The sequence below is a fragment of the Juglans microcarpa x Juglans regia genome, chromosome 8D (genome assembly GCF_004785595.1).
Source record: "Juglans microcarpa x Juglans regia isolate MS1-56 chromosome 8D, Jm3101_v1.0, whole genome shotgun sequence".
NCBI classification, from domain to species: Eukaryota; Viridiplantae; Streptophyta; class Magnoliopsida; order Fagales; family Juglandaceae; genus Juglans; species Juglans microcarpa x Juglans regia.
This window is the reverse complement of record NC_054608.1, coordinates 17,278,646-17,293,202: the sequence shown is the minus strand read 5'-3', so window position 1 is coordinate 17,293,202 and position 14,557 is coordinate 17,278,646. Positions and strand designations below refer to the sequence as shown.

At 41.3% G+C, this 14,557-nt stretch overlaps 1 protein-coding gene across 1 annotated transcript; it reads right to left on the bottom strand.

Moving 5' to 3' along the window:
* Window positions 1-8,111: 8,111 nt before the first annotated feature.
* Window positions 8,112-8,678, bottom strand: LOC121243238 (transcription factor MYB3-like). The gene is made up of 2 exons (XM_041141334.1): window positions 8,409-8,678; window positions 8,112-8,322 (listed from the first exon to the last, which is right to left on the bottom strand). Exons 1-2 carry the CDS (start codon window positions 8,539-8,541, stop codon window positions 8,174-8,176), a joined length of 282 nt encoding a protein of 93 aa, XP_040997268.1. The 5' UTR covers window positions 8,542-8,678; the 3' UTR covers window positions 8,112-8,173.
* Window positions 8,679-14,557: the final 5,879 nt, after the last annotated feature.

Sequence of the window (14,557 nt, the reverse complement as noted above, 5' to 3'; positions counted from 1 at the left end):
GATTTTGATGCAGATGATGCTGAGGGTGAGCCTGAGGATTCGGCTCCGCCCGAGGAGTGATATGGGATCACTCATTCATGTATTTGGCCTTGTATTATATTTTATTTTGGGATAACTGTATAACTCTTTTTAAACGTTTTACTTATGTAAATTTATATTAAAAATTCCGGTACTTAGTTGACTTAAATTATTTGCTGCGTTGTTCATTGTATATTGTTGTATTTACACACACTTGGCATTATCGTTGGGATGCGTGACCATTTTATCATCATCCGGGCGTCTCGATTCCCAAGTTTCCGTACATGGGGGTCGGGGGCGCCACACTCATATACTCATTACAATAACAGTGGTCAATTTTCAACTGAAGGTGGTAGCTCTTCACGCCTGACTGGCTCAACATCTTCTTTAGATGAAACACATACATTGAGTTCATCTGTTTTGATGTAACGGTATCATCAAATTCGTGCATTGAGGAAAACTATGCAGTGTAGGTCTGAGGTTGTAATGCTCGTCCATGTGATGAGACTTTTTATAAAATAATTTTAGAAAGAACGACGAGAATTACCATTCGATTTAAAACTTTTTACTTGCATACCCAAGATGCAAGACTCTACGTTTATAAGATAAAATGTGCTTTTAGAATAAAAGAGGTTTACAGCATAAAATATTAATCTTACAATAAAAAGGTCTCTCGTATGATTAAAACTCGTGCCTAGACTTCTGTGCTCTTCCCCATGGGCCGTGTCCGTCCTGATCATTCAGTTCCTGTGGGGGAGGGACATGCATAAAAACTAAAATGAGTCGATGACTCGTAAGCATTACTTCATACAGTTAAAATATAACAGCATAGGTTTTCATTCATACATTCATCATTCATACATACTATACGTACATGCGTGCGTACATATGTGCATTCATTTGAAAACATTACTGGACGGGGTTTTCTTTTGAAAATGGGCTTTCTTTTCGTAAAACGTTTCCCCCGTCAGTGCCTTCATTTCTGCAAGAATGCAGTGCATTCATACATACGTGCGTTCATTTGAAAACATCACTGGACGGGGTTTTCTTTTAAAAAGGGACTTTCTTTTCGTAAAACGTTTCCCCCGTCAGTACCTTCATTTCTTAAAAGTTCGTGCATTCGTGTATTCGTGTGTTCATCCATGCATACATTCTTTCTTATCACTTTCATAGGCCAGTACACACTGTTACGCCCCGTGTGTTAGGGTTAGCGGTCTTCCTTTGGACCCGGACTCCGCCCGTGGCCACAGGTTGGGAACCCCTTTCATAGGGAACATCACTAGGTGTACTACCAGTACTACTTACCTGGCATTGCAATCTGCCCATTCATTGGTACCCTTTTCATTCATTCATGTGGCCGTTACGTATTTTCATACATTTCATGCTTTCATGTCCTTCTTGTTTTTCATTCATTCATTCATGTCAGCTCTAAAGAGCTAGAGCTTTCATTCAGTTCTTTCTTTCCTTTAACAGTCTTTTCATGAGAAAATATTTCTTTTCATGAGAAAACATCGTTTGAGGTGTAAGCCCGAAAATCGTCTTTCCTTTTTTAGTTCATTTCAGTTATATCCTTCATTTAACAGTTCATTCGTTGAAAACGTCATTTTAAAACACACATGAGCTTAAACGTCGGCTTTCGTGGCATCCATAAGTGTCACCTTAAACGTCATCTTTCACGGCATCCATGAGCATCACCTCATGGCGCACATGAAAGCGTCGGTTCGTAGGATCCATAAAAGTGTCCGTTTTCATGTCTTTCATGCAGTTCATGGATTTTCTTAGAAAATACGTACAATAGATACAGTGTATAGTCATCCATTCACATGCGTACAATTAATACTTTCGTTGCGTAAAAATGGGCTGCCAAGGAGGGCCGTACATACGTATACCTTTGAACAATTAGCATTTTCTTTCGTAAAAACGTCTTTCGGTGTATTTTCGTAAGGAATCATGAGGAAAAGCGTTTCTTTTCGTTTCTCTATATTTTAGAAAGACTCTAGAAGAGTATGAACGTAACACTTACCTGGACTCCATGCTACTTGCATATCATGTAGTCCATTCATGTCAACCTACATGAATACACATAACCTTAACGTCATTTTCTATCTAATGCATAAGCAACTTAAACTAGAAATAAAACTACACATCACTTGGAACACTCTCCTTCTATCATGTGCTCTTACGTGCCCTTTACTATTTTAAACCCTTTGGGGACCACTTACGGTCACCACATCTTCCAACTCAAGGTCTTGCCTCGAGTGCTCATCCACTAAAGTGAACCCATGATTCACCTTAGGATTAAGACACTAAGACATTCGTCTTACTCTTCTTACTAACCTCATTCAATGCATGATTCTGACCGATGGAATCACGCATCCCAATCCTAACAATACACCCGTCACTACCTCCATGCACCTTAGCCCATACTAAATCCTTATCCTCATCCATACAAGCCACATAGCTCTAAGCTAATTCTGCGGCTTAAGCACTGTGTAACTGTGCTCAGAACAGATTACCCACTACATATGGTGAATCCGTCTGGCACATGTGTCTAACCAGATTACACATGTACCTTACCCCTTTATCACCTAAGATCAACATATGACACGTTGATCACCTGCTCGCAGGGACAAGGGTCATACTCTGATACCAACCTTCTCTTAACCCAGCTAGCATGACTCTTCATGCTACCCGTCTCTTTTAACAGTTTATTTTAATACTTAACACGACAAGACTCTATTCACCACGTCTTATGTCACGTCATATAGCTCGAGACTACACCCAAGTTACACCATGACCTTGTCACGTCACTTGATATCCCGCTATGTCATTTCTTACATCAACCCTTAACTCATCACGAGTACGGTTCCTCATGTACTTTTGTCACACATGACATCTCGTCACATTCCTGCTACACTATTTCTACAATAACTCCTCACCCATCATAAGCATGACTGTTTGTAACTACGTCACTTCGTGACGTTGCCCAGTCATGCTTTCGCTGCGTACTCTTATACATATTCTGCTACTTCACGCATACTCCTAGCCATAAGTCTATCACGGTGACACTGTCACCTCAGACTACAAGCTACGCCATAACTACTTTGGGACATTGTTCCACAGTTCCTGACACTATTTACCACGCTCTACGCCCATCAACCACACAACCATCAACCACACAACCATCATTATCTCTGAGACACGCCACACGAAGTGTCACTGCCTCATGGAGTACACTTCACATTTACTCCATTCACACATACTACGCCACATCACCACTATGGCATACCCGCCATATGGTACATTGCTCTACCACATGGAGTACACTCCACGTGTACTCCATTCACAAGCGTTACGCCACATCACCATTATGGCATAACCGCCATTTGATGCGTCACTCTACCACATGGAGTACACTTCACATGTACTTCATTCACACTCGTTAAGCCACATCACTATTATGGCATAACCGTCATATGATGCATCACTCCACCACATGGAGTACACTTCATGTGTACTCCATTCACACATTACACCACATCACCATTACGGCATACTTGCCATATGGTGCATCACTCCACCACATGGAGTACACTTCACGTGTACTCCATTCACACACTACGCCGCATCACCATTACGGCATACCCGCCATATGTTGCATCACTCCACCACATGGAGTACACTTCTCGTGTACTCTTTTCATACACACCACGCCACATCACCACTATGGCATACTCGCCATATAGTACATCACTCCACCACATGAAGTACACTCCTCGTGTACTCTCTTCATACACACTACGCCACATCACCATTATGGCATACCCGCCATATGGTGCATCACTCCACCACATGGAGTAGACTTCGCGTGTACTTTTCACATTCCACAATACACCAGGAGGGTATTTTCTACATATACTCTCCTTATTCTTCCACACTACACCTACACACAGAGTACACTCAGCGTGTACTGTTCCCATTCCACATGCCACATTACCAATACAACACATACTCCACAATCATACTACACAGCACAATCCACAACACTGCACAGCACAATTCTTAACTACGCTCCACACTTCACAGCGCACTATACAGATAAGCCCAACACTTCACTACACAGAATGCCCAACACTTCACTATACAGCACATCTCAATACAGTGAACTCCACAATTACTAACAGCACAGTCCACAACCTAATCAACTAATCAACATCTAATATAATTAACGAGGGATAGAGAATTATACCATCAACGGGATAACCCGTGCGTTGCTCGCCGATCTTCACAGTCGATGATGCCGGAAGGGTCGTACGTGGTGGCTAACCCAAGTACGGTGATTGTTTGGGCGTTTGGATAGCTAAGTGTGGTCTTGGAATGGCTCGTAGTGGCTTTGTGATGGTGGCAAGGAGCGTAACACAGTGGATCTAGCCGTGTACAGTGGCGATCAGCCATGCGCAGTGGCTGTCCATCGCTTACAGTGGCTACCCACCACATAAAGTGGTGGTTTGGACCTAGGGTTCGGCTAAGGGAGTTGCTGGTGGAGCCGTGGAGGCTCGGAGGTGGTGGAAGGAGGAATGGCCGTGTGTGAGGGGGAAGAAGCCCGTGAGAGAGTGAGAGAGAGTGTGCATGCATGGGTGGCAGATCAGGGCTATGGGCGATTGGGATGGGTTGGTGGTGGCTGGAGATGGTGGTCATCTGCCATGGGTGGCGGCGTACGGTGGTGGAGGGCGTGAAACCCGTGTGTGAGAGAGGGGGAGAGTCTATGGGCCTCGGGTCACGTGGCAGATGAAGGAGGAGGGAAGGGGAAGTTCATGGCGGTGCTTGGTGGCTTGTACGGCGGCGCAAGGAGGAGAAGGAGGGCTGCATGGTGGAGGCCAGCTTCGGTGGAGGATGGCTGGTGGGAGGGGAAGTTGCTGTGGAGGTGGAAGCGCAGGAGGACAGCGCATGGCGGCGTAGTAAGCACTAAGCCAGTTCGCCGGAGGGAGGAGGTGCCGGTGGAAAGGGCGGTAAGGCCTGGCATCACCGGGCTGTGAGGTGGAGGAATCGGGCAAGGGGGAAGGTAGAGTACCGCGTACGCGAGTTGAGGGAGAAGAGAGAGAGAGCTGGGGAAAAGTGAGGGAGAAGGAAGAGGGGTCTGGGTATTTAACCCAGTCTCTTCGTCTTGGGATCCTTAAAACGATCTAACGGTGAGAGATTAAAACACTGATTTGAAAATGCGTAAACATTAACTTAATTAAAAGCACTTAGAGGAATTAAGGTAGAATATTATTTAAGCTAACTTTAGTTTATAAAATAATATTATTCATCATTAATAAATGATGAAGTCTTATTTAATATATTTGAAAGGATAAAACCATTTAATTAATTAAAGCTTTTAATATAATTTAAATCCCATAATATTTTAAATAACTGGAATCATTTTAATAATAATATTAAAATGATTTCTGACAATTGTAATATTTTTGGAACTCTTCAAGAATATTATAATTGTCGTATTTAAAATCAAACTTAGTTCAATAACACTGGAAATACTCCTTATAAATATTTTTAGTACATTTAAAACATTGAGCGTGTCTTAGAAGTCACATAATATCTTTTGAAACATGCCATCGTGGTTCGGCAATCATGACGAGGCTCGCAGTCGCTAGATGGAAGGGGCAGACAATCATATAGTTTCTGCCCTCGGAGTTTGCTTACGTTAGAAAGAATGAACGTACGTCAGAAAGAAGAAGCGTATGTAAGAAGAAAATAGCAGGGTATTACAGAGGTTGAGTATTATTTTATGGAAGATGTCGAGACACCTACTAATGCATTTGATTTTAACATGGTGGAAGGTTAATTCCACCAAGTTTCTAATCCTTTCCTGAATAGCTTGGAATGTGCTAGTCATTCATATCAATAAGGTTGCCTTCGAGTCGGCATTTAGCATGGAGGTCGGGTGTTGGATGCTTATCGGAGTTCATTAGCTCCAACCACCATGGAGGCCCTCGTTTGCACACAAAACTGAATAAATGAAACCACCATTGGATTAGATACTATTGATGTCGAGAGCTATAGGCTTGCATTGGGTAACTTTATGTTTTTAAATGATTATTTACATATTTTTAATGTTTTAATTATTTAACTTATAATTTTTATGATTTTGTAGGCCTAGTTGTGAACCTTACAATAATTGTGGATGACTGAAATTAATGCACCGTAGGATGGAGATCCCCCTTTGCTGGTGAGAAATGAAATACTATTAGCTTACTTGCTTATTTGTTTTTATTTTATTTTTTGTCATAATGTTTGTTTTTATTACGGTTGTACAAGTGGTGTATTGTCTAACTTTTTTTAATTTCTAAAACAATGCAAGATGCTTGGAAGAGGCTAATGGTGCTGATAGATTTTTTATTTTTTCACAAAATTGGAAGAGGCTATTGACAATTTCTAATCCCTAACTTAGTTTTTTTTGTTTTATTCCGATACAATATTACATTTTAAATTGGTCGAGGACTTTGGTGAAGTTGGATATGATTGGTTGTAATTGTGGTGGACAAGTGGTTGTTTGGTGGTAATTGTCATTGTAGTAGTGGTGGTTGACAGGTTGTGAACTTGTGATTGTGGCGGTTGTTATTTTGTTGGTTGTTTGGTGGTTCTTGCTCCTTTTTTTTATTTTTTTATTTTTACGTTGTGTTTATGATTCTGCATCACTGCATGTTTTGGAAGGTCTTGTAATTATGTAATTTACTCACTGCATTGTGATTGTGTTTGTGGTGGTATTTTTTTTTTTTTTTTTTTTGTCATTTCTTGAAATAGGTATTTCGAAAATTAGACCCCAAATTCAGATTGGCGCCAATTGAGCCTTGGAGGTTGTGGATCTGCAGCTCAATCTAGTTTGAGTTCCGAACTCCAATTAGAACTCCAACTCCCATCGACTCGGAGTCTGAGTCCAAGTCAAAATTCGGAGGTGGACTTTTTAACTTTGTCGGAGTCAGAACCCACCCGTAATATACGAATTAGTAAGAATGATGCACGAACTATCTGGTTTTGAAAATTAACAGCTTGATAGCGATTTTTTTTCATTTTACGAGGAAAGAAACAAAACAAAAAAAAAAACTTTATTATTACTATAAAGCATTGGAAGGGAAAGGAGGAAGGAAGAGGAAAGAGATGGATCAGCAGCACCTCCCCCGCTGAGGTTGGCAAAAGGAAGAAGCGGCTGTTATTGAGCTGTTAGATAGAGAAAGAGGAGTGGCAGAGGGGCCGTTTATCCAGTGTAGCTGTGTAGGGATTGAATGCATATTTGATGGAACAAAAAATGGGTGACGTGGGCAATTGTTTACTGCACAAACTTGGATACTCTTCCTGCATGTCATTAATTTCTGATAAAATTTTGTTCTTAAAATATATAGAAAAAACATTCCACTGCCGAATATTTTTGCAAAAGAAGAAGTAAGAAAGAAAGGAGCCAGTTTGCAAATCAATGGAAAAATAAATAAAAATCCATTTCTAGCCTCACGCAATATCCCTTTTCACCCACCTGAGCCAACTCGCTGTCATCCCAAAAGAAAGAATAGATCATGCATGCAGTGGAATTGTCCTTGGATTATCAAACTTCCAGTTGACAACAGAATACACAAGCAGATTCATAAACCGCTAAAGAAGCAATTTAAATACAATAGATCAATTCATATCTCATGTAAAAACTTAAACCAACTTGCGTCCATTTCAAGGAATTTGCTCATCCACTCTAGATCTGAAGGCCCCTCCTCCCTAGAGCTATTGAAGAAGTTATCTCCATTGAAACTAGCTTTTGAGTTCTCATATCCCTTGGAGATACCCTCTTCCCATCTATTGAGTATATTGCCCATCCCCACTCCATTGTTTTGGTGATCAATTTGCACTCTGAGAATTTTGTTTTGTTTCTTCTCCTTTTGCTTTATTTTCTTACTCAAACGAGAATTCCAGTAATTCTTAATCTCATTATCAGTTCGACCCGGTAGTCTTCCAGCAATCAAAGACCACCTAAATGATCACCAAATTAGTTAACTTCCAAACGTCGCAAGCAAATATAAATCGGTTAAATTGCATATAAGGATCGTATAACTTATACCTTGGCTTCTTATTTAAAAAAAAAAAAAAAAAAAAATCTTAAACCTTGGCTTGCAGATCAGGAACAAGAGACTTGCCTGTTTCCTATGAGTTTATGAAGCCTAAGTATTAAATCCTCTTCTTGGTCAGATATATTGCCCCTTTTAATATTGGGTCTAAGATAATTCATCCATCTCAGCCTGCAACTCTTCCCACATCGATTTAGACCTGAAACAAACCGGAACTCCTCCATCAAAACCATTAACTCGAGAATCGTTCTTTTTGGTAGTTACTGTTAGAATTGATATGTTTACCTGCTTTAGCTGCAACTATCTTCCACCTCTTTGGACCTTGGATTTCAATGACTCGAGCCAGCTTTTGGTCCTCTTCAGCTGTCCATGCTCCTCTATTACCATCTCTCAACTTGGTGCAAAGGGTGCTTGCCATTACTCCTTCTCTTGTATGCGAAAGCAAGGCTGGGAACTCTTACTCTTTTCGGAGAGGCAGAGAGTGATTTTGCTTAGTGCTTGCAAGGTACTGTACCTATGTAGTAGTAGATCGTCATGAGAATTGCGTCCTTTATTATATCTAGCTACCTTTGTTCCGGAAGAATACGATCCGTAAGTAAACCATTAATTGAAGAGTGTAAGGTTTGAGGCTAGAAATAATTTCTTAAGAGATGCGGCGTGCTGTGATGATTGAAGAATGAGAATTAATAGTATTTGAACATTTGTACGAATGACTGAGCCCGCATGCATTGGACTTTACTGATTGTTCTTGGACCACCATGCAATGTGGCACATGATGAACATAGAAAACAGATTTATAATACATGTCAATGGCTGTTGTTATCCGGTTCAAGAAAATATTTGAACACACTAAAGATGATCCTTTTCTGCTTCCAGAAAGGAAATGGAAAAAATATATTCTTAGGGTTATTGCATGTGATTTGTTCAGTTTTTCGCAGGGAATAGAATGATGACAACTAACAGACTCGACCGTCGATCAGTATAGCAGTCTTGTTGTAATAATGCGTGACGTCTCGAGTATCATAAGGAGAATAAAAAAGTGAAGTCAAAAGTTGGAAGCATTAGTAATTGCAATGATTAATTAGATACCGAGTTCAGCGAAGATTAGGGTGTCGTCTATGGCCTTGTATACACGTGCACTTGCTCGTCGACTGTGACCGTTTTATTTTTACGAGTCTTGCTTATATATATTAAATCTTGAATTTTATTTTAAAATTTAACGGATGATTTTTTAAATTGAATTAAGTGTTTTAAAATCTTCTAAATATTTTCATAAATCCAAAATTATTTTAATGGGATATTTTAGTGTTATTGGACCAAGTTTAATTTTCAAGTAAGCGTCTTTAATTTTGAAGCCTTGGAAATAATATAATTTAAAAAAATTATTTAAATGATTTTATATCTTTAGTAATATTTATTTAATATTCATCATTTTATATTATGATGAAAAATATTATTTTAGATCAAGAAAACAAAGTTGGCCTCCTTGCAAGCTAGCAAGCGTCGTCGCCACCAATAACACCGCCTCCACCGTCATGCCTAGCTGGCAACAACCCCTCCTGCCTCTCTACTTAAACCTCGCCCCATGAATCTCTCTCTCTCCCTCTCTTTCGTTCTCTTCTCCGCCCCTTTCTCAATTAGGGCTCTGTCGTTAGCCACTAGCTATTGCCACCGCAAGCCACCATGAAGAAATGAGACCACCGGCGTCACGTTCTTAATCTCCCTTTTCCCTCCCTCGGCCCCTCACGCTCTCACCATCTATTTTCCTCTCTATTTCTCTCCTTTCTCAACAGCCACCCACAGCCGCTTGCGACATTGCCAGTCACTAAACATCGACCATCATTATGAGACTAGAACCAAAGCCTCCCCAATAACCACAAACCCGCAACCCCATCGCACCCTCAACCATCGTCTTCTTGTTAGGGACCTCGGTCAAGTCCCTAAACACTATGTTCTCCTCGCCAAAGGTGGCCTTGTGATGACCGAATCCTTGTTCCTCTCTTACTTGGTTCTCGAACAATTGTGGTCAAGATGACCACTTGGGTACGGTGAGGTTAGGTGTTTAGGCTAAGATGGGTGTATGGAGTGGTGGTAAGGGTCAAGGAGTTGTGTGGGGTTCAATGAATGTGGGCGCACGGCACTAGAGTGAACTAGGGTTGGCGCCACTTGGAAGATGGAATTTAGGGTTGGGAAGTTGGGTGATGGATGGCTAGGGTTTAAGTTTAGTGTATGGAAGATGGGAAAGTATGTGGCCGGCTAGGGTTGGCCGAACAAGGCTAGGGAGAGATTTTAGGAAGTTGTTCCTAAAATCTAGGGATTCAATTTGGAAAGGCTTAGCTGAGTATGGAGAAGTGTTTGGGTCAACTAGGGTTCCTAGATTATAGGAACCTAGTTTGGTAAGTGGAGTGTTCGGCTAGGACAATTCAAATTAGGCAAGAGGTTGCCGAAATTTGAATTCAATCCCCAATGGAAGTAGGGTTCGACTAGGGCAACAAGATGATGCCAACAATTTATGGAAAGTTGACTAACACAAGGGTTGGTCGACTTTGATGAAAGGAATGGATTGGAAGAGCCACTTATGAAGAACACCAAGAATAAAATGTAGAACACTCAAGAACACAAGCAAATACTTATGAACTTGAATGAATAAAAACATAAACAATAATAATTCAAGACTTGATTCACGAATTGCACAAGTAATGAATAAACCTCATATATTAAGAAAATCAACTTGGATTCACGAATTGCACCAAATTCCAAATAACAAGATAAATGAATCACACTTATTCAAAGAATTGCAAAGTGTGATTCTCTCTTTGGGATTTAAGAATTTCACCCAAAAAGCCCAAGTGCAATGGCACCGGTTTGTGATCTCTCAAACAATAGTCTTCCCTCTAGGAGTTTTGCCAAAAGATCCTGAAGCAAATGAAAGATGTCCTATTTATAAGCAATACAAAGTGGAAACCCCCAATAGGTCCCTTGAAAATAAATTATTAAATCAAATTAATTAAATAAAAGAAATAACAAGATAGTGGTCATGGACCAAGGCTAGCCGTAGCATGCATGGCCCATGATGGGCTAGGTTGGAGCATGGTGGTCTTCGGCTGGTCCATGGTCATGTGGTGCGGCATGGCTTGCTGATGGTGAGCCAAGGTGGTGCACGGCATGGCCTAGGCTGGTGGCCTAGGCGCTGAGTCTGCAGGGCATGGGCTGGGGCCATGCGCTGGATGGCATGCCTGGTGGGCATGCCACTGGCCTACTCTGCAAGGCACGGGCTGGAGCCGTTCGCTGGTTGGCATGCCGTGAGGCATGCCACTAACCTCGTTGGAGTGTTGTATGGCTAGGCAAGTGCGCGCGCGCGCGCACTGGGTGGACTGGCAGTGTGGCGCAAGGCCTTGCGCCGCATGGGCGCTCGCAAGGGCCGCACGGCCCATTGCCAAGCACATGGGCCTGCGCACAATAACTCGTGGGAGCGCGCGGCGCGCTGCAGCCTGTATTGTCGTGCGCATGCGCGTGAGGTCAAGAGTTGCGCGCCTTGCTACGCGCACATGCGCGCGGCGCATTGCTGCGTGCGCAAGCTGGTCTTGACTAACCTCACTAGCCCTCATGTTGGGCGCCCCGTGTGTGCTAGCGCGCAGGCCAAGGCATGCATGCATGCTGGGCGCCCTGCGCACCTCACCCCACGAGCCAAGGCATGGTTGTGGACTAGCCAAGGTGTTTGTTCCCACCATGACTAAGGCATGTGCAACATCTCTAGAGGCGACTCGACGTGGGGGTCTAACACTTCCACCCCTCACGTCATCTTGGTTGTCCTTCAAAAAGCCTCATTGCCAGCCACTACCTAGCCATGAGCAGCCACCACACCACCCATAGTGAGTTTCCCAGTCACCAACCAAAACCACCATGGTCCTCTACTCCTCAGCCTAGCACCACCGTCCATGGCCAGCCTCCACCATAGTCCCTTTGCTTTTTTCCACTACCTTGGACAACCACAGGGAACATCACACACACAGTTTCTCATCCTCTGCCCGACTCAACAACACCAGCAACCGTGCAACCATCGCATCACCTATTGACAGGAATGCCAACGACCTGCAGCAAATCTCGGGATGCCTTAATCATCTAGAAATCCCTTTTGCACTATAAGTGGCTCTATGGATTGACCTTGAATATGATTGTTGATGGAATTGTGGACTTTGTACTGTTGTATAAATTTTGAAATATGTTCCATTGTGGTGAACTATGAATGGTATAATTGTGATATGATTATATGTTGTGTGAAGTGATACGGTTATTGTGCAGTTGTGATGTAGTTTGTGATGTGGTTGTATGTTGTGAAGTGATGGGATTAAATGTGAAGTTTGTGATGTGTGAATTGATGGGATGATTGTGTAGTTTGTTAAGTGGCGGGATGTCATGCTAAGTGTGGGATTGTGGAGGTTGGGAAAATGTGAGGTATGATGATTATATTGGTTTGGGAATTGGTGAAGCCATGGATTTATGTTGGTTTGTTCTATATTAGGTTTAAACCTCCATTTTTGTACATCAAACCATTATAAGTCAATGTGTTCTCGTGAGCCATCCTTTTGGTTTCATTTAAAAATACAAAACCAGTTGGTACATGCCTCTCGGGTGTGACTTTCTTAGTTGTCCCTTTTCTTTTCACAAGTCCTAGCCACTCCCTTCCTCATTTCCTCTTCATCGCATCAAGATATAGCCATCTCAAGCTCTAAGTCACAAATTCTATTAGGATTGAACTAGAATTACTACAAGGCATCATAACAATAGAATTTCAATCCTTGTAACTCTCAATTTTGAGTTCAATCTTCTATATTCCTTCCCTTATTCAACCTCTATTTTGAAGACTTTTATTGCCTTAGTCCATGTCAATGAACCAATAAATTCTAAATCTTTGTTTGCCATTCATGACCCTCATAACAGGGGAAGCCAAAAATAAACAATTGGTAGTGCAATAGCTAAAACAAAGGAGCAACAACTGCTCCACTTCTTTTCCTTTAGACATCTCTTTTATCTTATGTGTAGCTAATTCCAAAACTCCATGGAAACACCAAGAGTCTACCAAAACCTTAGTTTTCTTACACCCAAAGTGGAACTATAGTGAACATCCACTTATCATTTCCACTACACCCAGAGATTCTCTTTGTTTTCCCCGAATTCATGCATGAAGAAAGTCTCGGGACAAATCTCTGCTTTAGGGGTTGGATTTTCTAAAGTTTTTCCACTTCTCAAGATTGTGACAGCCTTTACTTGCTTCAAGGTAGAGTCATCTCCCATTTCTGACACTTGATGAATTTGGCTTTGAGGATTGGGTTGTGGTTGTGCAGGGAACTTCCTTTTTTCTTGAATACTCAAAGTTGAAGTGATTCTTGGTAAGGATCCTCTGAGGTCATTGAGTGCTTGGGAATTTTGGTTATTTATTACTGCTTGCCCTTACATTAATTGCTGCAAACTGGATGCTAGCTAGTGAACAGTCTCATCCAAGTTTCTCCTTTGGTTCACAGCTGTAGGTGCTAGGTATTGGAGTGATCCTTGTATAGCTAGGTGCACGTTTGTTGCATACTGGTTAGGCCCAAGTGGATGAGATGAGGATTGGGCTATCTGTTCATTCCTCCAGCTGAAATTAGGATGGCTCCTCCAAGTGGGATTGTATGCATTCGAAAAGGGACCTGCAAAAGGTTTTGAAACCAAGTTAACAAAATTAGATTGATCTAAAAGAACTTCCTTAAAAGTTGGGATTGTAGGGCAATCACCAATGACATGCCATATTTCTTCACAGATATTACATTTTTCTAGAATTTTCTAAACAACTTGAACTTCTTTGGATTTATTAACACCTATGGTTTCTAACTTTTTGGAAATCAAAGATAACCTAGCATGCAAATCATCCACCTCTTTTAAGTTGTATTTACCTCCTCTAGTGATAGTTTTTATAGGCTCAATCCTATCATACATATTTGAAGTGTCCCATGATTGAGCATTTTCAAATAAATAGTCAAAGTACTCAAATGCCTCCTAGGGTTTTTTATTAAAGAACTCCCCATTACACATTATTTCCACAAACTGCCTCATCTTGGGTTGCAAACCCTCATAAAAAAAAAAAAAAAAAAAAAAAAAAAAAAAAAAAAAAAAAAAACTAATTATTCTCCAGTTTTCATATCCATGATGAGGGTATGCATTAAGCAAGTTCTTGAATCTTTCCCAACATTGATAAAAAGTCTCAGTGTCTTTTTGGGCAAAATTCATGATATATCTTTTTAATGCATGTGTTATATGCATAGGGAAGAATTTTTTTAGGAACTCAATTTGCATTTCCTGCCATGTCCCTATTAACCTAGGTCTTAATGAATTCAACCAGGTTTTAGCCTTTTCTTTTAGGGAAAATGAAAAGAGTTTAAGGCTTATCACCTATTCTG